General features: G+C 38.5%; 1 protein-coding gene across 1 annotated transcript in view; it reads right to left on the minus strand.

The window, feature by feature from the left end:
• The window catches only part of RELN (reelin), a 525,441-nt gene that overhangs the window by 424,448 nt on the left and 73,316 nt on the right, over positions 1-27,677 (minus strand). Inside the window, exon 2 of the mRNA XM_082631643.1 lies at positions 23,468-23,578. Within this exon, the coding sequence (XP_082487769.1) occupies positions 23,468-23,578 (111 nt within the window). The remainder of the gene's footprint in view (positions 1-23,467; positions 23,579-27,677) is intronic.

Below are 27,677 nucleotides of genomic sequence, written 5' to 3' on the forward strand. Positions count from 1 at the left end.
GAGGGGATGAGGGGACAAGAGAAGAAAGTGAGCTCATGCCAACATAAAAGATACACTGAAGAGAGGAAGAAAAGTGGGGGCAGGGAGGAAAGAAGAGAAATACAAGATTAAAGGAAGGATAAAAAGGAACAGAGAATTGAAAGAAATGAGCAACCACTTAGAAGCAGAAGCAGAGAAAATAAGTAAAAGCACTGAAAAGGGGGACTAAAAGGAAACCATCAACAAAATGAAAAGGCAACTCACTGAATGGGATAAAATATTTGCAAATGTGGTAAGGAGTCAATACCAAAAAATATATAAGGAATTTATACAACTCAATAGCAAAAACAAAAACAAAGAAAAAAACCCGATCTGATTTAGAAATGGGCAGAGGATCTGAATAGACATTTTTCCAAAGAAGACATGCAGACGGCCAACAGGTACATGACAAGATGCTCAACATCACTAATCATCAGGGAAATGCAAATCAAAACCACAATGAGATATCACCTCACACCTGTCAGAATGGCTATCATCAAAAAGACAAGAAAGAAAAAGTATTGGTGAGGATGTGGAGAAAAGGAAACCCTTGTACACTGTTGTGGGGATGTAAATTGGGGCAGCCACGATGGAAAACAGTGGAGACGTTCCTCAAAAAATTAAGAATAGAACAACTGTATGATCCAGAAATTCCACTTCTGGGTATGGAAAATGAAAACACTAACTTGAAAAGATATGCACAACCCTATGTTCATTATAGCATCACTCACAATAGCCAAGATATGGCAACAACCTAAGTGTCCATCGATGAATGAATGAATACAGAAGATGTGATACATATCATATATATATAGTTATTATTATTTAGCCATAAATACATATATATACATATAAATATGTTATTTATCCATAAAAAAAGAATGAATCTTGCCATTTGCAGCAACATAGAAGGTCCTTGAGGGCATTATACTAAGTGAAATAAGTCAGACAGAGAAAGACAAATACTGCATGATCTCATTTACATATGAAATCTAACAGACAAACAAACCAAGCTCATAGATGCTGAGAATAGATCGGTGGTTACCAGAGGCAGGGAGGCAGGAGTCAGAGAAATGAGCATTTCTGCCATGAATGTTAAATTGCAAATCTGGGGAAATGTAGTCAACCTATCAAGAGTGCAGTATTTCATTACCCTCCTTGTTCTAGAAGCCAAAACCTTTCCATCCCTACAGAGAAACAAAGCGTCTATGTTGAGATACATGTTTTTTGTTCAATTAATTTGAGATCATCCTAAATACTTTATACTATATTTTCACATGCACAAATCTACCCATTAGTGCTTTCTGGAGAGGGATGGGGGGTGGGGAAGTGCAAAATAAAGACTATTGGCTATTTCATTTTAAAAAATGGGGCAAAATGGGTGAAGGGAGTCAAAAGGTACAAAGTTCGAGCTGTAAAATAAATAAGTCATGGGACGTAAGTTACAGCATGGTGACTACAGTTAATAATACTGTATTGTGTATTTGAAAGTTGCTAAGAGAGTGATCTTAGAAGTCCTCACCACAAGAAAAAAAATTGTGTAACTACGTATAGTGACAGATATTAACTAAACTTACTGTGGTGATCATTTTACAATATATATAAATATCAAATCATCATGTTGTACATCTGCAACTAGTATACTGTTATGTCAATTATACCTCAATAAAAAAGTAAATAAAAAACAAATGAGTAGCCACCTAGAAGCAGAGGGAGAGAAAATAAGTAAAAGCACTGAAGAGGGACTAAAAATAGGAGATAAAAAAAGAAGTGGGACAGGGAAGAAATTTGAAATGGGAGAAAAAAGAATATAAAAGGAAAAGTAAGGAGTACCAATAAAAGTCATCATGCCTCTCATAAGCCTGGTGTAATCCTTCCACCAGTGGTTAAATATCGTGCTCTCCCTCCACTGTCCTTCCTTTCTGCCCCAGAATCCTGTCAATTCCCCAGGGATTCATATCATGCAGAAACTCAGGGTGGGGAAGAGGAGTGTCAACATATCCATTTCTGAGATAGTCCTTTTTCCTACATAAGAACTGTATTAATGTTTCAATTATTCACAAGGTAATTTAAGATTTAAATTTTTTAAATTTCTTGGACCAAACCATTTTTTAAAAATTTAGGTTCAATCACATACCCTGTTTTTTAAAAAATGACTGCAGTTCAAAAGACCAGTGCATCCCTTCAAAACTGTAATTCATTTTGCTTATTTTTTTCATGCCCTAGCATATAAATCAGTGCCTAGTTTAAAATGAAAATCACTAGGTCTTGCCAGCATAATACTTCCTTTTCTAATACAGACTCATACTACCATTCAGAAACTAAGATCAATTTAGAAAATTCCTCTATGTCTACAGGAAATAATATAGTTCAGAATATACCCGCAATCAATCATTAATCTATATGTTAGATGTATAACAGGAAAGCTGATGTCTTAGCCAAAAGGGTCTTTAGTTCTGAGTCCAATATAGGAGTTTCCAAAGAGAAGAATGACTCTGAGGAAGGTTTCCGAGTCTCACAATGTAGAAAGAGCCTTGAAGAGAGGCCAGAAGGATCCCTCTGCACAGCCCAAGTGCATGCGCAGAGGAGAGAAAGACAATGCACAGGGCGTAAAGAAAGAAATGAAGATTTCCCCTTCCTGCTCCCAAAAGCTGTGTCCGCAGGTGACTCCATTTGAGGATGGAATATAAGGATGCCAGCATGCAGCTAGAGATGAGCCAGACCCCGCAGATATCCCTACAGGATGCAGGGCCCTCAAGTGGGGCCTGTAAAGGACCCCAAGAATGTGAGCATCCAGGCTGAGACTCTTCTCTTTCCCTTCATGTTCATCTCTAGCTCAAATGGCTGACCTCCTTTGTAGAGCAATTTTCACAAGGGAATAAAAGTTCTTATTCCTGCCATACTGAATGAGAACAATCAGAGAAACACAAAAATGCACTGAAATATGAATACTGAGTGGCTACTCACCAAGTCTTGAAATGTGTATCATTCAAATTTGTGCTTTAGATGAATAACGTTATTACATGGTCTTCTTCTCTGAGGAGGCTTACTAGCCATCGAAACTACAAATGTTAAATCTTATATGCCAAAGATCTAATGTATATAAATATCTGAACACAAATGCACACAGACTTAAGCAACCACAGTGTTGGAAACCACAGTGTTTGAAAAGCAGCGAGTGCTTTTCAAACTTCTATAATACCACAACCCAGCAGAGAATAGACTTTTTACTTTGCAGCCAAGGACACACAAATATATGCTCAAAAAACAAACAAACGAACAAAGGAAAATCATGAAACAATATGTACCTTTGTCATGATGTGTTGAAACATTAACTAAAGAATATTACATATCTCAAGGCTGAAGATCATTAAGTTATGAGAATATGTATAATTGATAAGTAAATTGGTTAAGTGATTCCCCATCATCAGAGAAGACAAATCAAAAGAAGTAAAACAGTCACTGATTCTCCTTCTTTCATTCTCTGAAGAGAGACTACTTTTAGTATGACTGAGTTCTAAATATAAGGGAATACACCATAACATTAAAATTCCTATTTCAATAACACTTTCAGTGTTAAATGTAAGTGTGTGTACAAGGATTAAAATGTTCCTACTACCAAGTTTTCTTTATTCACTTTCATTTATTTCAGAAGAAATTAGCAAAAATATTCTTTACTTCCATCATAATCTATGAAATCATAGTTTTACCAAGGGTTCTATCATCTTTTGAACAATTCAACACTTTATTATTTACAGAATTTCTAAGTTCTAAAATTTTTGTGTGTGTGTGTGTGGTACGCGGGCCTCTCACTGCCGTGGCCTCTCCCGTTGCAGAGCACAGGCTCTGGACGCGCAGGCTCAGCGGCCATGGCTCACGGGCCCAGCCGCTCCGCGGCATGTGGGATCCTCCCGGACCAGGGCATGAACCCGTGTCCCCTGCACCGTTAGGCAGACTCCCAACCACTGCGCCACCAGGGAAGCCCTAAAATATTTTTTATATACAGTACACTCTTCACTGCAGTAAAGATTTTGAAAAAAATTTAATAAAATATATGCATTCATAAATCATTAATTTTTAGTTTTTGCCCAGTGATTAAAAGACTCCCTCAACAAATGGAATTTTAAAACACTTAAATCTTAAGCAGTGTGTATTAAATACTTGATTCACTAGTCTAAACGAAAAAACTTAAAACATATTTAAAAGCATGATACTATTTAATAAAAATATTAACTTCCAAAAAAACGGGTTAATCTATGTATTTTTGAATTATTTTGAAGAGTAACACAATGGTAACTTCCGCGTTAACAAAAACAAAGACAATTGGGAGTCAAGTTTTTATTTTCTTCTTGGTGAATCTCCAGCTAACCATTTCATGCACTCAAGTTCTAACTCTAATAAGCCGAAAAACACAGAGGAAGCTGTGGCCCAACTTCATGAGGATATTTAAAGGCTGAGAAAGCCCAGGCAATTATTAGGGTCAAGAGAAAAGCACATTAATGAAGCTTCAAATCTTATGTGTCTGCAGCAGAAGAGCAACCAGCAGTTGGTGTTTTTAATATTTAGAGCCAAAGAAGCTAATTCTTTAATGTAATGACAGTCCGCCTTAAGCACCGTAATGCTAAGCCAAACGCACAGTTTTAACTCCACTCATGCTCTCTCTGTCTCAGTGATGTAATCTTTACAGACTGTGTATATTTATTTATTTATTTTACAAGAGGAGTTTATCTGTAAACTTTCTTGACCAACCTTGACTTGGCACCAACTCATCAGTTAATTAACTGTTAACAGATTCTTCTAGACATGGCTGCTACACAGATATTTTATCTTCCTGTTAATTAGTAATTATGCACTGGCAAGAAAAACAGTGTTTCTTTCCAATTATCCCAGAACTCAGTGATTATTTAAACTTGGCTCATTAGCATTAGAGGGCTATACAGCTTCTGGGCAAATTGTGTTTGATAATCCCTATTAAAATATACATGGTGGTTGTTGACTTGTAACAAGAAAAAAAAGTGGCAGTTCAAAGGGTATTAGATACAGGACCAGGCAAACAGGGGCCCATTAAAATTTCCCCAACTGCTCTAATGAGAATGCCAAGGGTCATTTCTGCCTAGTTTACCATCTGTTTGGTTTCTGGCATGCGTCTCTGGTGTGAAAGGAGTGTCCTGAAGCCCATTTGGCTTATCACAGTGTAATCCGGAAGTCTGAAGCAATTTCAGTTGTTTATAAAGTGGTATATTAAAATCAGAAGGCTACACACATGAATGGAAAACTTTTAAGTATAAAAATGCTGCCACATAATGGAAAGTGTCCTGATTTTTTTAAAAATACAAGCAGGCAACAGTTACAAGAGAAACTTTTAGACAGATTCTACATGAATTCTGGTATCTGCTCTCTACTCACCCAAAGGTTATGATGATAAAACATCTACTTTTAGGCTCCATCATTTGGAACACACATTTTAAAAGGTTAGATTTGCATTAGGGCAGGCAATAGGTCCCTAGACAAGACACAGAAAGCAATAACCATAAAAGAAAAAATCAACAAATCAGAGTTCATCAAAATTTTAAATGTCTCCTCGTCATAAGATACCATTGAGAAGATAACAGGCAAGCCACAAATGGGAAAATACATTCACAAAACATACCTCTGATAAAGGACTGGTACCCCAGGATGTATTAAAACTCCTATAACTCAATAATAAAAAACAACTCCATTTTTTTAAAGGAGCATAAGACTTGAACTTGACAAAAGCAGCCAACGAGCACATGAGAAAGTGCTCAACATCAGTAGTCAGCTAGAAAATGCAAATTAAAACTACAACCACCATATACCTACAAACATGGCTAAAACTATAAAAACACTGACAACGCTTAATATAGGTGAGGATGCAGAGCAACTGCAACTCTACCACTAATGTGGTGAGAGTGTAAGAAAGGTAGAGCCGTTCTGGAGAAGGTCCGGCAGCTTCTTGTAAAACAAGAGCCATACACCACTAAGTAGTTACCCAATAAAAATGAAAGCATACATTCACAAAAAGACTTGTACAGGTATATCCATAGGCTGCTGTATGCACAACAACCAAAAGCTGTACGCATAACAACCAGGTGTTGGGACTTCCCTGGCAGTCCAGTGGTTAAGAATCCGCCTTCCAATGCAGGGGACATGGGTTCAATCCCTGGTCGGGGAACTAAGATCCCACATGCTGCGGGGCAACTAAGAGCCCCGGGGCACCAACGAAGAGCCTGCACGCCGCAACAAAAGATCCCGCATGCCACAACTAAGACCCAACGCAACCAAAAAAAAAAAAACCAGGTGTCTAATAATAAAAGAACAAAAAGCAAAGGAATACTACTCAGCAATAAAAAAGAATAAGCTACTGATGGACACAACATGAATAATTCTCACAAATATTACGTCTAGTGAAAGAAGCCTTATACAAAAGAGTACATACTGAATGACAGCATTTATAACAGTTCTAGAACAGGCAAAGGCATGTATGGTGGTGGAATAAAATCGCAATGATGGTTGCCTCTGGGAAATGGGAGTAAAAGTTAATGAAGGAGGGCTTCCCTGGTGGCGCAGTGGTGGAGAGTCCGCCTGCCGATGCAGGGGACACGGGTTCGTGCCCCGGTCCGGGAAGATCCCACATGCCGCGGAGCGGCTGGGCCCGTGAGCCATGGCCGCTGAGCCTGCGCGTCCGGAGCCTGTGCTCCGCAACGGGAGAGGCCACAACGGTGAGAGGCCCGCGTACCGCAAACAAACAACAACAACAACAAAATCTCTTCTCATGTATACTTAAGATTTGTGCATTTCATTGTATACAAACTTTACCCAGGTAGTGGGTACTCATTGTAAAAGTCTTTCAACTCTGATGTATGTGTGAAAATTTTCATAATAAAATGTTAAAAGTAGATTGAGCTTACTTCAGTCAAATCCCTATTAAATTAATTTTTAAAACAGTATCATTTCATTAGATGAGTACCTACACATATTATAAAACCCTGTAAATATAACTGTGATAGCATGTGTTTCACCAATTGCTTTGGTCACATCAGGCTTGCACACGGGGGAGTAGGCACCTCCGCTTTTGTGTTTGATTTTTGTGCTTCCACCAATGTGCTTATCTGGTGTATTCTCCCCCCTCCCCACCCCCCCAGCAACCCTTTCCCCTTTGGTAACCATAAGTTTGTTTTCTATGTCTGTGAGTCTATTTCTGTTTTGTAAATAAGTTCATTTGTATCAACTTTTTAGATTCCACATATAAGTTATATCATAAGATATTTGTCTTTCTCTGTCCAACTTCACTTAGTATGATCATCTCTAGGTCCATCCATGTTGCTGCAAATTGCATTATTTCATTCTTTTTCATGGCTGAGTAATATTCCATTGTATATACACGCCACATTTTCTTTATCCATTCATCTGTTGATGGGCATTTAGGTTGTTTCCATATCTTGGCTATTGTAAATAGTGCTGCTATGAACATAAAGGTGCATGTATCTTTTTGAATTAGAGTTTTCTCCAGATATATACCCAGCAGTGGGATTGCTGGATCATATGATAGCTTTATTTTTAGTTTTTTGAGGAACCTCCATACTCTTCTTCACAGTGGCTACACCAACTTACATTCCCACTAACAGTGTAGGATGCTGTGTTCTTATATTTGTACTTATCTAGTGTGTGCCCCCAAATCTTTTTATTACATTTGAACCTGTTATTATCCTAATTTCATTAAATGCTATGTAAACTAATGAAAAATGAATACCCTTAAGAGAGAGCTCTGCTGTTTCTATACAAACTAATTTTTGAATGCTTCGAACAGACAGACTTCATAAAAAGAAGCTAAAGAAATGCTGCTTTCAAATTATGGTGGAAAGGTACCAAAACAAAGATGGCAAAACAAAAATCATAAATACTTAGAATTCCGCACTCAGACTTCACAATTCTGTTTATGTTCTTGCTCCATTTTAAAGAAACTAAAACTGGAAATATGGTTTATGTAAAAAAACAATGTCTTAACAAACAAAAATCAGTGAAACTCCAATCAGTGGACTCATATTTAAAGAACAGCCCTTAGTTGACATCTTAAAATTGGCAACTTTATTACATGACCATCGTATTTAATATCAAAACCCACACAAGTACTGTGATTCATCCTCTCCCTAGTCCATGCCCTCTGCATGGGACTGACTGCCTTTTAACAAACTATGTTGTTTAGTCATTCATAGAAAATAAACAATAAACATATCTAACCAATTTCTTTTAGCTGACTTAATACCTGTACTGATAATGTCAAACAATAGGGTTTCTATAGTTTCTTTCATAGGCACGTGTACATGTGTTAAGTATTGGAGGAAGCAAGGTGAACACTCAAACTGTGTGTGTATATGTATGTGTATATATAATCCACATACAAATATATATGTATACATACAGATATATATATAGTCATTTCAGTTATCCTGTAACCATTTTCTCATGCCATTAAATATTACACAAAAATAGAATTTTAATGGCAGCATATTATTCCCATTAATACTCTAACATATTTCATCATTCCCATGTTATTGGGCATTTAAACTACTTTCAAATTTTTTCTATCAAATAGTGTTTCGGTGAACAATCATATACATCAACCTTTGTCTACATTTCTGGTTTTTTAAAATTTATAATAGATTTCCCCAAACTAAAAGAACTATGTCAAAGTATATGAACATTTTAATGGTTCTGCTTACATATTGCCACTAACCCAGTATACACCAACATCAACAATAAATAGCTATTTTCCAGCATTGGTGTCAAAATTAAATATATATGAGTTTAAACATCTTTGCCAAATTAAGAAATATACCTCAGAATTGCTTTAATAATGTATTTTGAAAGGTATGCTCTATTTTTATTTATTTATTTATTTGCTATATACTCTATTATTCTCAGCTGTGCTGTGCGGCATTTGGGATCTTAGTGCCCCAACCAGGGACAGAACCCATGCCCCCTGCATTGGAAGCATGGAGTCTTAACCACTGGCCCACCAGGGAAGTCCTTAATAATGCATTTTTATTAGAAGTGAGTTGAATATTTTGCTCACATTTATTCTTCTTTTGCAAATGGTATGAGTTTGTTGTTTGTTTTCTTTTGGTTGCCTTTACCACTAGGGCAAAATGTTTATTCATTTTTTAATCTTTAAAAATTAGCATTTTTATTACACAAGCAGTTCTTAGCTTTCAGACAATTAGAAAGCAGAAAGGAAACACATTAGATGTTCTAAGATTATACCATCCTTACAGTCCAGGGATTTAAAAAACCCACTCAGTCACGATGCTCTATTCTTTAAAACAGTGCTTCCCAAACTGTCCCATGCAAAACTAGCTCTGAAAGATGTAAACAGATATCCTTTGGGAAAAAAAAAAACTCCATGCTAACATAAATTTTTAAAAGAAAGCTTATTATATGCTGTTCTTGAAAATTCACAGTGTGAAAAAGTTCATTAGACTTAACAATGTGACAATAAAAATACTGATAATCCAATTCTTAAAATGGGTCAAGGCCTTGAATAGACATTTTTTCAAAAATATATAAATGACCAATAAACACGTGAAAAGATGTTTAACATTATTCATCATTAAGGAAATAAAAAATCAAACCATGAGATACCACTTCATATCTACTCTAAAAAGAAAATAAGCATTGTCAAAGATATAGAGAAATTGAGACCTCATATATTGCTACTGGGCCTGTAAAATGGTGCAGCTGCTATGGAAAACAGTTTAGCAGTTCCTTAAAAAATTAAACATAGAATTACCATATGACCCAACAGTTCCACTCCTAAGTGGAATTTTAAAAGAATTTAAAATATGTGTTCATACAAGAAACTTGTATATGAATGTTTATAGGAGTATTATTCATAATAGCCAAAAGTGCCAAAAATGGAAACAATCCAAATGTCCAACAGATAAATGAATAAATAAAATATGGAATATCCATGCAATGAACTATTATCTAGCCATAAATAAGAATGAAGTACTTCATCCTTTAATATGGTTCAATATGGATGAACTTGAAAACATGTTAAGTAAAAGAAGCCAGTAACAAAAGGTCACATATCATTATTTCATTTATATAAAACATCCAGAACAGGCAAAGCTATAGAGATAGGAATTAGATTAGTGGTTGCCAGGGGATAGGAGGAGGGGGGATTTGGGACTGACTGCTAATGGGTATAGGGTTCTTTCTGGGGTGATGAAAATGTTTTCAAGTTAGTGGTGACGGATGCAGAACACAGTGAATATGCTAAGAATCACTGAAGTGTACACTTTTAAATGGAAAGTTTTATATTATGTGAATTATAGCTCAAAAAGAAAAAACAAACAAAAGCACATTAAAGATTTTAAGAAGTACTGTAACTTTCTTTAACCAGCCATATTCCAAGCTTTTTTACTCTTTTTCCACATAAGACCTATTAACATACCATGAGACACTAATGTTTTCAAGAAACTGTGTGGGAAAAGCTGCTATTAACACAACATTTTAAAATTCATTCTAAGATGTGGCTATCATCTCCTTGTTAAAAAGCGAACAACAGCAAGAAAGAGAAAACGGAGGGGAAGGCTAGGGGCTTAAGGGACAGACTTCATCAACCTCCTCATTATTCCAGAGCTGGTCATTTGTCCCGTTCTCCAGAAGCAGAAAGCCAAATCCCAACTGCATTCTTTTATTAGTAACAGATTTCACTCCATGTTTATTATTATTGTTAGAAATGCTACTGGATCATTGAGGTTAAAAGTCAGGTTAAAACAGAATCGTCTCATAATGCAAACAATTATTTTAAAAAGAAAACAATTAAGGATAAATAAAACATCTTTCCAGAGCCTGATGTCTGATAGCTCCATTTATTTTACTTTTAACTTGCCATTTACTAGAGTTCATGTGGAGAGGAACTTTGTGAAAGAGAACCAGAAATAACAAAATTAACTAGATAATAACAACAACATGGTTCTGATGTATGAAAACACATAGGAAGAAAAGCAGGAGGGGAGCTCGGTCTGAACTTTTACCAAAATATTAACAATTTTTGCTCTTCTGTTTTCCAAAATGGCAACTCCCACACTATCAAGTATCTTTCCATTCAGACATTTAGAGTCCTGAAAACAGTAATTTAGTTGTGTGCTTGCTTCAGAGAGCAGCCTACATGTCTATGAGGCTACATGCAAAACTCAGCATCAGAGGGTTGAATACAAACCACAACAGAAGACAAGAGTGAAAACAGAACTGGCATTTGGTGAAATGCCTTTATTGGACTCCTACATCTGTTTTCAGATTCACATGTTGCACCCAGAACTATTTTCTAAGCAATGCCCAGAATTTACTTTCACTTTTTTTAATACTTCAAAGATAATTATCAGAATTAGTTCTAGGAAGCAAGAACACCGTAAAATTATTTTAAGTTGTTCTCAAATTTAACTGCCAGGAAAGAAGAGGCCAACCTTACTCACGAGTATTTATAAACCAATTACTGTGAACATGGAACATAAACTCATTTATCATGACCCGGATACCTCAAAAAAGGACTGGAAAACCTGAAGAGGAAACTACATTACAAGCAAAACGACCACTAGACCAGTTGTTTTCAAGTTTATTCCCTTAAGCATATACTCAATCTTGTCTCCGGTTAAAGTGGACAACATACTTGGAAAAGCCTCACTCTTACAGAAAACAGTTATCTCTTATGAGCAAAGACTCAGGATTCCTAAGTGCTTTTAAAAATTATTATTTAAGAAAAAGAGAGAAAAGTATTTCCGATTCTGCTTTTATCTGGTGAGGGGTAAGACCTCATTTACAGAAACTTATTTTCCAGAATTATTCTTAAAAACTTGAGCATTTGAGAAAGTACCCCATGACCTAGAGTACTAATGACCAGTGCTCCATCCTTTTCGTTAGGTGCCCAGTCTTCAGAGCAAATATCTTCTTTAATAACAAAAATTAGGTTACACTTGCCAAGGCAGAGGAGTCTCTTTGCCAATAATTTCTTAACACTAACAGGCAAAATTATAACAGAACAATTCGAAATTCATAACTTATACAGCATAGTGGCAACTTCTATTAGAATCTGCTCTAAAAATGTGACTTTACTGATGTTCTTATTTATGAGAGCCAGTTTACTCTGTTCCTGAGCACATGGATTTGAGTAAGAATAAGAAAGAGAATGGAGCTAGAAGAACTCCTCTTCTTTAGGGGTACATTTTTAAAGTAACTGCAGTGGTTTCTGGGCACATATTTTATCAGGGCTGAATTCCTCTACCTAGAATCTGTGGACTGTCCAGGGAAAATAGACAAGTAAATTATTCAGGAGCTATGAAATGGATTGAATCATAGGTCAAGTGTTGGGTTTCTTTTAGGTTTTTTGTTTGTTAGGTTTTTTGTTTGTTTGGTTTTTTGTTGTCATTTGTTTGCTGTTTGCCTAAAGGAAAGAAAACAAGTGACTTAATAACTTTTAAACTAACATCTACCATTTTCAATTATATAAAAAATTATGTAAAAAAAAGTGTTAAAGTTATGCAAAGGATTACACATACATACCAGAAAACCTTCCTTAATCATCTCACTTGATGTACTCTTAGACTATATTCCCAAGAAATTACAGAATCACCATTTTTTGTAAAGATCTAAGAGATAAAATTAGAACTTAGCTGTCATATATCATTCAGACATTGACTTGCCCTATGATATGAAGATGAACTGGATGATCTCTTGACATTCTTTCTACTCTCTTGATCCTATAGAAGGCACTTAATCAATCACTCTCCTATCTGAAGGCACTGGTGCCTGCCACTTCCAGGAGAGAAAGGAACAGAGTAGTAGGCAGGATAATAAATTTCTCCAGGATCTCTGATGATACATATACATTCGTTCCTTTAGTCTTAAATGTCTGTCCAGATGTACAGACTTATATATACATATACAGATTCAGAAATACACTCAAACTTAAAGACAGTAATATTATCTCTCTCTTATCCATACCTGCCCACTTGTGCACATACATGCATTTACTAATGTCAATGCTAGTAAAATACCCGATGAAGCCTCAAAGATTTTTCTTGGTTTATTCATTCAATAAATATTTATTGAGCACTTGTTATATGCCATGAGAGTGAAGGTAATAACAAGACCATCTCTCGTTCTCAAAGAGGTATAAAGGTTTTTTAAACAAGTAAATTCAGTAGATTGTTAGAGATATCTGGTAAAGGTCACAGAGTGTAGCATGGAGGAAGGAGCAGAGAGTTCCATGAGGTGGGGACCAGGGAGGAACAGAGAGGAGGTGAGTCAGGACAGAGGCCCTAAAAGATGGCAGGATGCTTGCCCAGCAGACAGAGCCAGAAGGAATTCTAAGCAGTATAAACAAGGTCTAAAGCAGCTGGGATTTTGAAACTGTGTGTGGGTTACTACGATTGCTACACAGGTGTGTGTGTGTGTATATGGTGAGAGTAGGTGACTGGAAAGGAATAGAAGGAGACTGGGAAGAGATGGGGGTTAGGGACACACAGGGCTAAAGCAGAGAGGGCCTTTTTTTAGTCAAGGTTTTTTTGGTTGTAATAGAAACCAACTCAAGCTGGCTTGGTCTGTAAGTGGAGTTTAATGAGAGGCTATAGACCCGGGTTTGGATTATGGCTTTGCTACTAACTCCCTGTGTGTGACCCTGGGCAAGTTACCTGCCCACTCTGTACCTTAGGTTCTTTACCAACAAGATGAGCATAATTATAGAAGGATTTTTGTTAGGATCAAAAGAGTTAATACCTGCAACACACCTGGCTCATAGCAAGTGCTTGATAAATGTTAACTATTTTTAATTGTTTCTTAGAGCCCAAGACTATCTGAGCCTGGTGGGAAGAAAGCCTAAAATAAGAGCCTGGAAAGCTCTGATACCCCAGGCAGCATTCTGTCTCTCTCTTCTTCTCCTCTCTCTGCACGACCTTCCTCTGAGCCACTGTGGAGGAGGGCTGCACAGAGCTCCCAAATAGTTCCATGTGCCTTGATCCAGCTCATGAATTGTTGAACTGTGATTGATGAGTCTTAATTCCAAATTCCTGTACTAGTAAATTTGAATGACTCAGCTTAGCTTGTGTATCCCGTGGTTTAAACTGAGGCCAAAGGGTTAGGATAAAAACATGCCACAGTGGCCTATCTCCCTTAAATGGGAGAAAGCAGGGCAAAGGAGTCATTTATCTAGATTTCTAGCTATTTTCTGGTCTGAACCATAGAACAGGTGAAGCAATTTGCATCTTCAGAGCTGTCAGAGCTGCTGATGAGCTACTTAAGGATTCTGGTGGTACTTCAGTTTGCAACCTCCTTGAACTTTTCCCATTTGCACAGCCCTAACTCCTTTTAAGAATCTGGACACTACCAAATATAGTATATCACTTAAAGCTGTAGTATATCCATACAATGGAATATGATTTAGCCATAAAAAGGAATGGAGTACTGATATATGCTACAACATGGATGAACCCTGAAAACATCATGCTAAGTAAAAGAAGCCAGACACAAAGGGCCACATATTATATGATTCTGTCTACTTGAAATGTCTAAAACAGGCAAGTCCATAGAGACAGAATGTAGATCAGTAGTTGTCAGAGACTAGGGGAGGAAGGAATAGGGAGTGGCTGCTAACAGGGATGGGGTTTCCTTTGGAGGTGACGAAATGTTCTGGAATCGGATAGTGGTGTTCGTTGCACAACCTTGTGAATGTACTAGAAATCACTGAAAAGTACACTTCAAATGGTAAATTTATAGTATGTGAATTGTATTTTTTTAAAAAGTATCTGAGACTGTATATGACGTCAGAACACCTGGTTTTAGTCTTCACACCTACACTCTCTCTCTTGCAGAGTCACCACTTGCTCTTCCTAAGCCCTGCCTCCTTACCTATACATTGGGGCAGGGGCTGAGCCAGGCTCTACCCAAGGTACGTTTCAGCTCCAAGTTCTATGGGTAAGAAATTGGGTGCAGGACTTCCCTGGTGGCACAGTGGTTAAGAATCCGCCTGCCAATGCAGGGGACACGGGTTTGATCCCTGGTCTGGGAAGATCCCACATGCCGCGGAGCAACTAAGCCCATGTGCCACAACTACTGAGCCTGCACTCTAGAGCCCATGAGCCACAACTACTGAACCTGCATGCTGCAACTACTGAGCCACCGTGTTGCAACTACTTAAGCCCGTGCGCCTAGAGCCCGTGCTCCACAACAAGAGAAGCCACCGCAATGAGAAGCCCGTGCACCGCAACAAAGAGTAGCCCCCACTCACCGCAACTAGAGAAAGCCTGTGCAGCAACGAAGACCCAATGCAGCCGATTAATTAATTAATTATTTTTAAAAATTGGGTGTATTTCCCCCACTCCAAATTAATGTCACCTCCCACTTTCATATCTTCTGCCACTTGAAGCATCTTGTCATTCTGTTTCCTACTTCAAAGAAAGAATTCTCACTTCTTTCTGAGTGTTTAAAAAAAAACCACCTATTTTGAGCATATAATACAAGGCAGTTGAATAGATAATCTCACTTAACCCACCTAACAACTTTGTGAACTGGCCTTTCTTATCAACCTCATTTTACAAATGCAGACGCTGAAGCTCAGGGAAGGAAAGTATGTGGTCCAAGGTAGGAAGAGGCAGGGCCGGGCATATAGCTGGAGCTGCCTCACTCCAGAGCTCACGTCATGACCCCTGCACTGAGCTGCCTTTCTCCACTAACTCCTCCGCTTGGCCCAAATCTCATGCCCCTCAACATTTTCTCTAGCAATTTTGTTGATTGATGAATCCAACAGTTTTATTCATCATGCCCATTACTCTAGTAAGTGATTCTTTTTAGATTTAGGAACTGGGAAATATCCCTGAATTCTTTGTCATATGTCAAATGCAAACTATATAACAGTATTTCTTTTTTTTTTTTTTTTTTTTTTGTGGTACGCGGGCCTCTCACCGTTGTGGCCTCTCCCGTTGTGGAGCACAGGCTCCGGATGCGCAGGCTCAGCGGCCATGGCTCACGGGCCCAGCCGCTCCGCGGCATATGGGATCCTCCCGGACTGGGGCACGAACCCGTATCCCCTGCATCGGCAGGCGGACTCTCAACCACTGCGCCACCAGGGAGGCCCAACAGTATTTCTTGATCAAGGTAATGCTCGCATACCCAGATGGAATGAATAAAGAACAAACTTAGTCTAATACCTTATAAAGGGGAAAAATTAATGGCAATTTCATCTTTTGTCAACTATGCTCTTTGTACTATTGACTACAGTAATTTGTTTAATTAAACTAGAGTCTTCTTGTTAATTATAGACCATTTACCATACCCAATAAAAGGTCCTGCTTCCAATCCCTCAATGTGTTTAAAATTCCTCAAGTATGTTACAAAGAGGTTCTCTGTAAAGAGACAGACAAAATAAATTTAACAAGATCATCTGAGTAATTAAACTTAATTGCAGGCCAATAAATAAAGACCACTACTATACAGGATGTTATTTAATGAAGTTGCTAGTGGCTGCTCCTTCTTTACAGATATTATGGCCTAAATATGTGTATGTATTCATAACACGTGTATGTCTCAGCCACACAAACAGGATACCTAAGACTGAACTATAGTTAATGTCCAGGGATGCAGCGGTCCTGGTGATACTTAGTAAAGTTGTAAAAAGTTCTAGTTAGTTTTAATGTGAAGGATATCCAAAAATTAGCTTAAATAGACCCTATATTTTTATTCTTAGTGACAATAAAACAAAGTAGTAACAAAAACTTGCATTCTAGGGCTTCCCTGGTGGCGCAGTGGTTGAGAGTCCGCCTGCCGATGCAGGGGACATAGGTTCGTGCCCCGGTCCAGGAAGATCCCACGTGCCGCGGAGCGGCTGGGCCTGTGAGCCATGGCCGCTGAGCCTGCGCATCCGGAGCCTGTGCTCCGCAACGGGAGAGGCCACAACACTGAGAGGCCCGCGTACCACCAAACAAACAAACAAAAAAAAAAACTTGCATTCTGGAAATGAAAGATTAACATACAATCTAAATCTACTGGTAAAGTACACATTCTTATCAACTAGTGACCAATATAAGATTTACTAAAATTTGAAATCTTAAAATATTTACTTTGCTTTGTAAATCTATCCCTATTCATCTAAAGTTAGAGTGTCATATCACACTGGAAAAAAATCAGATCATTAAGTTCAAAAGTTCTAATACTGTGCTTCAAAGATAATGCTGAAAATATTAAATTTTTATGGTAGTTGCTTAATCTACTAAAAACATGACAGGATTGACTGAATCCAAGAACATATCTTGGATCTGTTTACTACATTTTCTCCCCAAACTTAGATTCCATCAAGTCTTGCCATTTTAAGAGTTTTATAAATTAACAAATGATTGACTCTCGAATGGCTAATTATTACAGAAAAAATAAATGAAACACATAGGCGATTATAAAGGTTTACGTGAAAAACTGCTAAAATGGCTGATGTATTAGCTGAGTAAAATTATCTAGGAATTGCAAAGCAATTTACGCAAGGTCTAACAAAAGTTTAATTTATGCATGGTCTAACAATTTGAAGTGTGGCAGCTACCCATCAGACGTGCAAACCTGATTCTCAGGTTTTAGAGAGCCAGAATACCAAAAACTGAGTAACATGCTTTTAGAGCCAGAATACTAAATATTGAGTAAAATGTATTTCAGTGTCTGGAAAAGGAACAATTTTGTATGAAAGGATATTCAAATAGCATTTCATTGAGCAACCACAATAAGCCTTGAAGATTTACATGACTGAGCTGGAATTCAGTGCCAAAGACAAGAGGGAAGCATTTTTTTCTGGGATACACAAAGAGATACCCATAAATAAACATCACACTTCCCTAGAGCAGCATGTTTTCTTATACTGACAAGCAAAATGAGGTATTTAAAATCATGCATTGCTGGCATACAGTCATCTTTTGCATAGCTATTGTCTTGATGTATTTCTGGCTATTAGGCATTTGTCTATTTTTGGTCAGTGAGGTATGATTTAAAGAATTCTGGTTTCACAGAAAAGGCTGTAGTTCTGTTAGTGGAATTACATTTATACCACAGTATCTTAAGGATAATTATGGCCTTATTTTGGCTGGTCATACATACATTTTATATTCAAAAGAGAGTGGCTATAACTTTAGTGTAATCAGTACGATTAAACTTAACTATAAGCAGAAAAGACTTTCCGAAGTACCTTTTTAGACTCAACTATATGTTTTACTTTGCCTTATTTATCACAGCTAGTTAAACATATCACACACTAATTCCACAACATATTGGGAAAATGCCAAACAAGTCATGTTTGCTTAACAGTCCATCAATTAAGTCAGAGCCTAATGATAGATTATGTATTCAATAATTCTTCTGTTCTAGATCAAAGAATGCCACACTACTTCAGCCTGATCCTACTGTAACTACTAAACTATCAAGAAGCAGCAATTCTGTTACATTTTCTATAAGACTTTTTCTCTACTTTCTCACCTATACCCTACTCAAATTGAATTTTTTCTATTTTATTTAAATTATAAAGAATATATTAAACTTAAATACCCCAAAAATTAATGTGCTTTTCTTTCCAAAAATGACCATTTACCTACAAAGACATTTAATCTTCTGCTTTCTATTCTATTATTTATGAAGATTAACTGTTTAACAATATTCACGTATATTATATTATTTTATTTTTTAACATCTTTATTGGAGTATAATTGCTTTACAATGGTATGTTAGTTTCTGCTGTACAACAAAGTGAATCAGCTGTACATATACATATATCCCCATATCTCCTCCCTCTTGCGTCTCCCTCCCACCCTCCCTATCCCACCCCTCTAGGTGGTCACAAAGCACCGAGCTGATATCCCTGTGCTATGTGGCTGCTTCCCACTAGCTATCCATTTTACATTTGGTAGTGTATATATGTCCATGCCATTCTCTCACTTCGTCCCAGCTTCCCCTTCCCCGTCCCCGTGTCCTCAAGTCCATTCTCTTCGTCTGTGTTTTTATTCCTGTCCTGCCCCTAGGTTCTTCAGAGTTTAATAAACTCAAAATGGATTAAAGACCTAAATGTAAGGCCAGACACTATAAAACTCTTAGAGAAAAACATAGGCATAATACTCTATGACATGCATCACAGCAAAATCCTTTCTGACCCACCTCCTAGAGAAATGGAAATAAAAACAAAAATAAACAAATGGGACCTAATGAAACTTAAAAGCTTTTGCACAGCAAAGGAAACCATAAAGAAGACAAAAAGACAACCCTCAGAATGGGAGAAAATATCTGCAAACGAAGCAACAGACAAAGGATTAATCTCCAAAATATACAAGCAGCTCATGCAGCTCAATATCAAAAAAACAAACAACCCAATCCAAAAATGGGCAGAAGATCTAAATACACATTTATCCAAAGAAGATATACAGATTGCCAACAAACACATACATGAAAGGATGCTCAACATCACTAATCATTAGAGAAATACAAATCATAACTACAATGAGGTATCACCTCACACCAGTCAGAATGGCCATCATCAAAAAATCTACAAACAATAAATGCTGCAGAGGGTGTGGAGAAAAGGGAACCCTCTTGCACTGCTGGTGGGAATGTAAATTTATACAGCCACTATGGAGAACAGTATGGAGGTTCCTTAAAAAACTAAAAATAGAACTACCATACGACCCAGCAATCCCAGTACTGGGCATATACCCTGCGAAAACCATAATTCAAAAAAGACTCATATACCACAATGTTCACTTCAGCTCTATTTACAATAGCCAGGACATGGAAGCAACCTAAGTGTCCATCGACAGATGAATGGATAAAGAAGATGTGGCAAATATATACAGTGGAATATTACTCAGCCATAAAAAGAAACGAAATTGAGTTATTTGCGGTGAGGTGGATGGACCTAGAGACTGTCATACAGAGTGAAGGAAGTCAGAAAGAGAAAAACAAATACCATATGCTAACACATATATATGGAATCTAAAAAAAAAATGGCTCTGAAGAAACTAGGGGCAGGACAGGAATAAAAACGCAGACGTAGAGAATGGACTAGAGGACACAGGGAGGGGGAATGGTAAGCTGGGATGAAGTGAGAGAGTAGCATTGACATATATACACTACCAAATGTAAAATAGATAGCTAGTGGGAAGCAGCTGCATTGTACAGGGAGATCAGCTCAGCTTGGTGCCTTGTGACCACCTAGAGGGGTGGGATAGGGAGGGAGGGAGGGAGATGCAAGAGAGAAGAGATATGGGGAGGAGATATGGGGATATATATATGTATACATATAGCTGATTCACTTTGTTATACAGCAGAAACTAACACAACATTGTAAAGCAATTATACTCCAATAAAGATGTTAAAAAAAAAATGCCAAGTGACCAGTGGGAGACCTGAGAGTTTGATTATGGAGGTCAAACTACCATCAATGAGCTTCAAGTTCAGAAGCCTCTTCAGACTCTGTATCCTAGGGCTGGTGGTCATGGGAAGACTACATGCAACTTAAGCTAATCAAAATACATTCTAATTCAAGTGAAACTGCCTTTTTACAGCTTTCAAAGTCACAACAGAAAATGTCTTAAAGCCTAAAAGCCTTAAAGAAAGTGTCTTTAAATCATTTCTAACAATTTTCAATTGTTAGTTTTTTGTTTGGTTACTAGCTAAAATCTGAGGCAATATGATACATGCCTTTTATATGTTCTTTCAAAATGTGTTTATAATATACTACAAATGATATTTAATGATTTTTCTCATTTAAAGGCTCCAACTTGGTAAATGATGGTTACTTCATGCAGCCAAGTCCTCTCAAACCATCTGGGTCTAAAAACTTCAGAAAAATTCCACCTGAGACCTGTTTGTGTGTGTGTGCTTCCTCCTCACTCCCACCAAAGGAAGTATATGCAAGTCCTGGAATGAGGCTTCAGGTCTCAGCTCAGACTTCAGCAGCAGCTGCTTCAGGTATCAAGATTTATAATTTTGGAACACCTAGTTTTACTGAGTATTTTGCCATTGTCATCAGCATTTCATAGATGAGGAACTTAAGCTTAGAGAATTTAAGCAACGTGGCTGAGGCCCATGACTAACGAAGGTCGGGGTATGGATCTGCAAGCAGGTCTGCCTGACTGCACGGCCCACACTCTTATCCCCCCCTAATATGTTCCTTCCGGTCCAGGCTTGGCCGATGCCAGCCTGCACCTGAACTCCTTCCATGCCTTGTCACATCAGACCTTTAACCACAGAACAGTCTTTCTGCATCCACTGCTGACCCGACAGTTTGTTCTCCACACTGACACCAGAGTGATCTCCTCAAGCCCAAAACCCTCAATGGCACTCTCTGCTTAAGATCCTGAATGATCTAGCCCTGGTGTCCTATCCAGCCTTACCTCTTGCCCTCTTGCTCCAGGTCAGCCACTCCAAGGTGTTCTTTCCATTCCTAGAACACAGCCAGCCTCTTCCCATCCTGAGGCCTTTGCATCTACTGTTCTCTCCTTCAGGTATGCTGTGTCCCACATTCCACAGACCTTTAGCGAACTAATTCCTCCTCATCCTTCACATCTTAGCTCAATATCACTGCCCCAGGAAAGCCTTTCCAAACTACATGTCATTTTACTCCAGACTAGATCTCCTTTCTCTGTCACGCCCTTTCCCAGCACTCAGTACATTTCCTGCCTAGCCCCTAGCAAGATGTACTATTACATATTTACATGGTTATTTAAATAATGTCCCTCCCATTTAACTAATGTAGATGAGTGGTTCTTAAAATTTAGTGTGTATCAAAATCACCTGGAGTCCCTATTAAAAAGTGATCACTGCATCTCACCCCCCAGAGTATCTGATTCTCTGAGTCTGGAGTAAGGCCAGGAACTCTATATTTACAAGTTCCCAGGGATGCTGAAGATGCTGGACCCTGGACTGATCCAGTACAGTGGTTCTCAACTCTGGGTAAACATTAGAATCACCTGGGGAGCCAATGCCAAGCCGGGCTCCCGGAGGTTTTGATTTCATTGGGTTAAGGGAGAACCCAGGACATCTTATCCCAAATACTGCATACTTATCCTAAAAATGTTTTTATCTAAAATTTAAATGTAACCAATGTCTTGTACATTTTTATTTATTAAATCTGGTAACCCTACTTGGAAATCCTATTGTAACATAACACGTAGTATGTCATATATTTATGTACACATATTATATATATGATTGTAAGCTGACCTTTCACTTTTACAGAGTACAGAAAGGGTGAGGCTAAAAGAGTGGAATTTTTAGACTTAAATTTTTTTCCTTAAGGATTAGACCTTATAAGTAGTTACCAACAGATTATAAAAGCTTATTTGGTATCTAAAATGGGGCAAATCCTCAATGTCAAATAATTTTAACAGGATTATTAAATGACTTCTAGGTTCCTTTAAGCCCTGAGGCTGTGAACCTCATCTTGGGCCAGTAGGGTAACAATGCAGCCTCAATATTATTGCTCTGACATCAAGCAGTGAGTCATCTGGGTAGAGCTCTGCTGGGACTCAACATAGAGGAGATGTTCTTTCGTACATCAAAAGTAGGTAAAATTTATTCATTTAATAAGTATCCCAGAAAAAGTAAAATGGTGAACACGTGGCTGCTTTAGATAATGCAATTTTGTCTTTCTCACATCAATGGAGGAAGTCTTGTGCAGTTTTCTAACCTTAGAGTAGGATCAGCGATTTCATGTCTTATATAAATTGGTATGTTAAATTTGCATTTTTGATGCTGTAAAGGGTCTACTTAATTCCAGCTCGGCATGTTTATCGAGTTATGGGTAAACTCTAGATTTCCAAATCGAGAATCCTCTGTGATCAGTGACCATCATGTAGCCTTCGGCCTCTCCACTTAAGTAACCTTCCAGGTCTCTGGTTTAAGGACAAAGACTCCATATAAGTATTTCAAATATTAAATCACATTATTTCATGAATACTCACAGAATGTAATCATTTCAACAATCATTGCTATCTTCCACTGTGTGCGATGCTTACTTGACAAACAATTGACACTTTTCTTCTATTCAGGATTTTAAGAACTGTTTATAAAAACAGGTTACTGAATAAATGCATGGGCATCAGAATGAATTCCAATTCCAGCAACCTAAATGACAGAACACAGGAATCTACTCAAACCCCACAGGACCCAGTGTAATAGCAGTAGTACACGGAGAGGGATAGAAAGACCGTAACACCAAGCTCATGGTTGTTTGCATATTTACATGATCTATTTCAATTCACCTAACTTCAAGCAAACACACAAAAATCACTTCAGATTATTTTTTCTGAAATAATAAATGTCAAATACTTTTAAAACAGATATTCCAAAAAATAAGACCTGTAACTCTATAAAATGTAGACAGTCATGGGTTTCTTATGTCAGGATAGCTTACCAAATCCAAAAGCACTGGACCCTCTGATGCTCTGTGAAGCCTGAACACTTGTAGATGTGTATAGTCCTGTCACCAGTAAGCCATCAAAGAAGGTGCTTGTTGAAATTGTCACTGAAATACAGGGGAAAAAAAGAAACCTTAATTAATACAGTCAGAATAATGAGATACATTTCTGAAGTGTCAGACATTGTCAAAACAATCTTTACTCATTATTAACAAATTATTTTTATACTATCCCTACTTAGTATTTTCTTTATATTAGAAATTACAGAGGAGGAAAAAGAAAAAAAACAAAAGCTCAGAACTCCAATGTCTGTAATTGCTGGTCCTAAATTTAGTACATCAGTCCCACCTTTCTGCATTCATTTACACTTTCCCTAGCTATGTGCAAAATCATCGGAAAATAATATAGTACTGAATAGTCAGTTTCCCCACCTCCATCACCACCCCTGAAGGCAGTCAAAGGCATTGCTGGAGTTTTGGCATTGTGATGAAACACTCTTATTTTTTTTAATATTCAATATTGTGGGAAACAATCTTACATCAGCTGAAAGCCGAATAGTAAGCTGCACTGCATTTCTTATTGTTACTCTATGTTTCATAGATGAGTCCCCTGGAGTCTTTCAACAAAAGTAGACTAATTTGCATGAAGACAGTCAGCCCTTCTCCCTTTGAGAACAGGAAAGGAGACCACTACATGCTTTAAGTTTTAGTACAAAGTCTACAAGAGGAGTCCAGATGGTTTTATAACCAGAAAATCAGGCTGTTCCTGGGGAAAAAAAGGGTCAAATTAAGTGTATCTGTACACTACTCAGGTTTGGCTTATTAAAAAATTGTATCTTGCTCACCACCCTAAAAGTTGATCCTAATTTCCTCCTTGACATAATAATTTTTTCTCCTGCATTGCCTTTATTACATCAGGATGAAGGCATTTGTAGGAAGCAGCCAGGAGAAGGTAATACTATTTTGGTAGTACACAGTGCAAGGCTGTCATAAATGCTTGCTGGCAATAACGAGACTGACCAGAGTTACATTAACTGTGATGAGAAAGTTTAAATTAAACTCCAGGAAATCCCGTGAGTAGAGTGGAATGGTTTTAAACATCCATATTATAAAACATAAATAAGACACACGTATCAACAGAACAGCCGGACATCATGCTACCCCCAAAATGGCATTGGATGTTGGAATAAATCATCTCCGTATCCTTTAATAAGATAATAGCTAGTATTTTGAGTGCTGGCATATAAACCACATGAAAACCATTCAGCAGGGCACTGAGATAAGTAGTTTACATGTATTATGTCATTTCATTAACAAAACATCTCTATAAAGGGGGTACTGTAATCATTCTCAGGATACAAGTGAGGAATCTGTGACACAGAGCAGTTAAGAACTTTGTCCAGGACCATGTGATAACATCTAAAACTTGTTGATGCTGTTTACCTGGCTTATCTCCCATTTTCTCCCTGACCTACACCTACCAGCCCCCTCCAAATCCCAAAGTGGCAAAGTGGCCGTGGCCAAATTTTTGTTCAATAACCTCTTTCCCACATTATTCACATGCATTAGGAGTATTTGAAAAGCAAAACGAAAGCTACAGGAGCCACTATCACTGTTACCAGCAAGGAAGAGGGCCCAAGGCAGCCAGGAGGTGTCACCTATGGCACGGTGGGTGAAGCCCTAGGCCAGATAAGGGATGAGATCTGGTACTGGGCCCTCATCTACTGCTCCCTGTTCTCCAGCAAAACCACCTCACCTCTCAGAGTCTAAAGTTCCTCGTCTGTAGAATAACACCCTAGTCGTCGGCCCCCTGTTCTGCTCACCCCAGATTCCCACAGTTGGTTGTATTGCTGCCTTCATCCTTTGGTTCAGTGAGGTAAAAAGTGCTTAAACTGCTTCTGTGCCCCATCCGGGAGGTTTAGAATTAGGTTACTTCCTGTTAAGTTGCCTATACTAACCACTGAACTCAAGTGCTGTGTCTCAGATTGTCCTTCACAGCAAATCAGACCCAACCTGCAGAGTCTTGCTGTGGACCCACGGGACCTTGCTTTTACCTACTTCCTCTCAATCCACTCCAGTCTACTCCAGCAAGATCGCACCAATCCCACGTTCATGCACAAATGCAGCCCCTGGGGACTCCTCTGCATTCCTTTATGCTTCTACTCTGGTTCCTATTTCCAAGATTCTGAAAAATGTAAGGGTTTATGTGTTTGGGATTGAGGCAAAACTGAATCTGAGTCTCACCTCTTTCTACCTTTGTCCAGGGTGTGACCTTAGCGTGAGTCATAGACTCCCCATATACAAAAGGGAATCATAACACTATCAGGTCTACTGTAAGAAATAAAGACAAATACGTATTATCTATCAATGTATCTAGATCCTTAACACACTATCATGCACACAGTAATGAATCAATAAAAGTCAGTTACCTTTCCCTGCCCTTTTTCAGACCTGGAAGCCCTGCTTTGCTCCTCCCTTCCTGAGAACTGGGGTCCTGTACAGACCTCCTGGCAGCTCCCTCGCCAGATGCCTGGGTATGTCCAATCATTGGACTACCCACATCTGAGTCCTACTGCCTGCCAGGATTCTCCATGTACCCTTCCCACCCACTACTTCATTTCCGACCACAGTCCACTCAAGTCTGAGCTGTGATCTCAAATGGGCCCAAGATAAATGAGCATCCCCAGCTTGTTATTAGTTTAACTGTCTTTCCAAAAGATACTCTTCAAGCATCTGCTCAATGTTAATTTAAAACAGACGCTAAACACTCTGGGAGAAGTGGCTGAGAAAGAAAAGAACCATGCATGGCAGCTCTCAATCTTTCTTCTACTCAGCTATTCAGCTCTGGCCTCAAACAGCTATGTCCCTCCCAGCAAAACATAAGCCCTGCCATGTCTACCGTGACAATTGATAAATTCAATTTATTGGTGGCTTGTACATATCTAGGGAAGTTTCAATAGCTTAGAGATGTACATCTAGTAAGCTATCTGGGTGGCCTGTGACTCATTTGGAAACTGAGCATGGCCAAGGTCTACTGTGCCCCTTAGATATCCAACCAGACTGTTAATCCTTTCCAGACCTCCCCTCTCACCTACCACCCAGTGCCTCTCCAGACCCAGAGGATGAAGCAAATTCTATCTTAATTCTTCCACACACCGTAAGAGGAGCCTGCTTCAGATCAGTTCTCTTCTTTACTTAGATTCTTGGGTGCTGAAGCAGCAAGGCCTAGTGAAAACAGCCCATGAATAAGAGAACTGGACTTCATTCCCAATATTATTAATTTGCTATGTCAGACTGAGCAAGGTTTTCTCTCTGCTTGGTTCTATTCCTAGTAGTGATGTGAGTACCTATTATCTGATAACCTCAAGAGCAGGTGGGCTTACATATGCAAGAAATCGTTTCTAAACATTAAATGACTTGAAAAAAAAAGAAATTCGTAAGAAAAACACTTACTACTCTTAGAGACTCTTGGCTTTAAATACCATCCATAAGCTAACTACTCTCAAATTTCTTTCTCCAATCCAGACCTCTTTATAAATACACTCCAGATATATATGAAGCTTCTGCTCAACACCCCCGTTTAGATGTCCACGAGACGTCTCAACTTCAACACGACCAAAACTGAACACCCAGCCCACCCTGCAAACCTGCGTCTCCTGCAGCCTTCCCCAACTCTGCTGATGGCAGCACCGTTGTTCCTGCTGCTCAGGCCGAAAACCTCTAAGTCAATTTTGGAATCACCTTCTCCCATACCCTGAATGCAGTCCATCAGTAAATCCTGCCGGCTCTACCTTCAGATCATATCCAGAATCTGACCACTTACCACACTGTTCTGAGCTACCATCATCTCTCCCGTTGTTGCATTAGACATCAATCTGGTCTTCCTGGTTCTATCCTCTCTCTGCAGCCTAATCTCAGTGTAAGAGTCAGAGGACTTCTTTTTAGACATCCAATCATGTCACTCCCCTGCTTACAACTCTCTGACGCTCTCAAAGTCTTTACAGTGGCCAACAAGGTCCTATGTGATCTGCCTCCGTGCCATCTCTGTTCCCATGACCTTCTGCTTTCCCCCTGACTCACCCCACTCCAGGCACACAGGCCTCCTTGCTGTTATTCAGATATGCCAAGCCTTTGCACTAGCTCTTTCCTCTCTGCCTGGGACTCTCTTTCTGCAGATATGTGAAGGGTCAATTCCCTCACCTCTTTC

Source organism: Mesoplodon mirus, assembly GCF_964341445.2.
Source record: "Mesoplodon mirus genome assembly, chromosome: 9".
In the NCBI taxonomy this organism is placed as follows: domain Eukaryota; kingdom Metazoa; phylum Chordata; class Mammalia; order Artiodactyla; family Ziphiidae; genus Mesoplodon; species Mesoplodon mirus.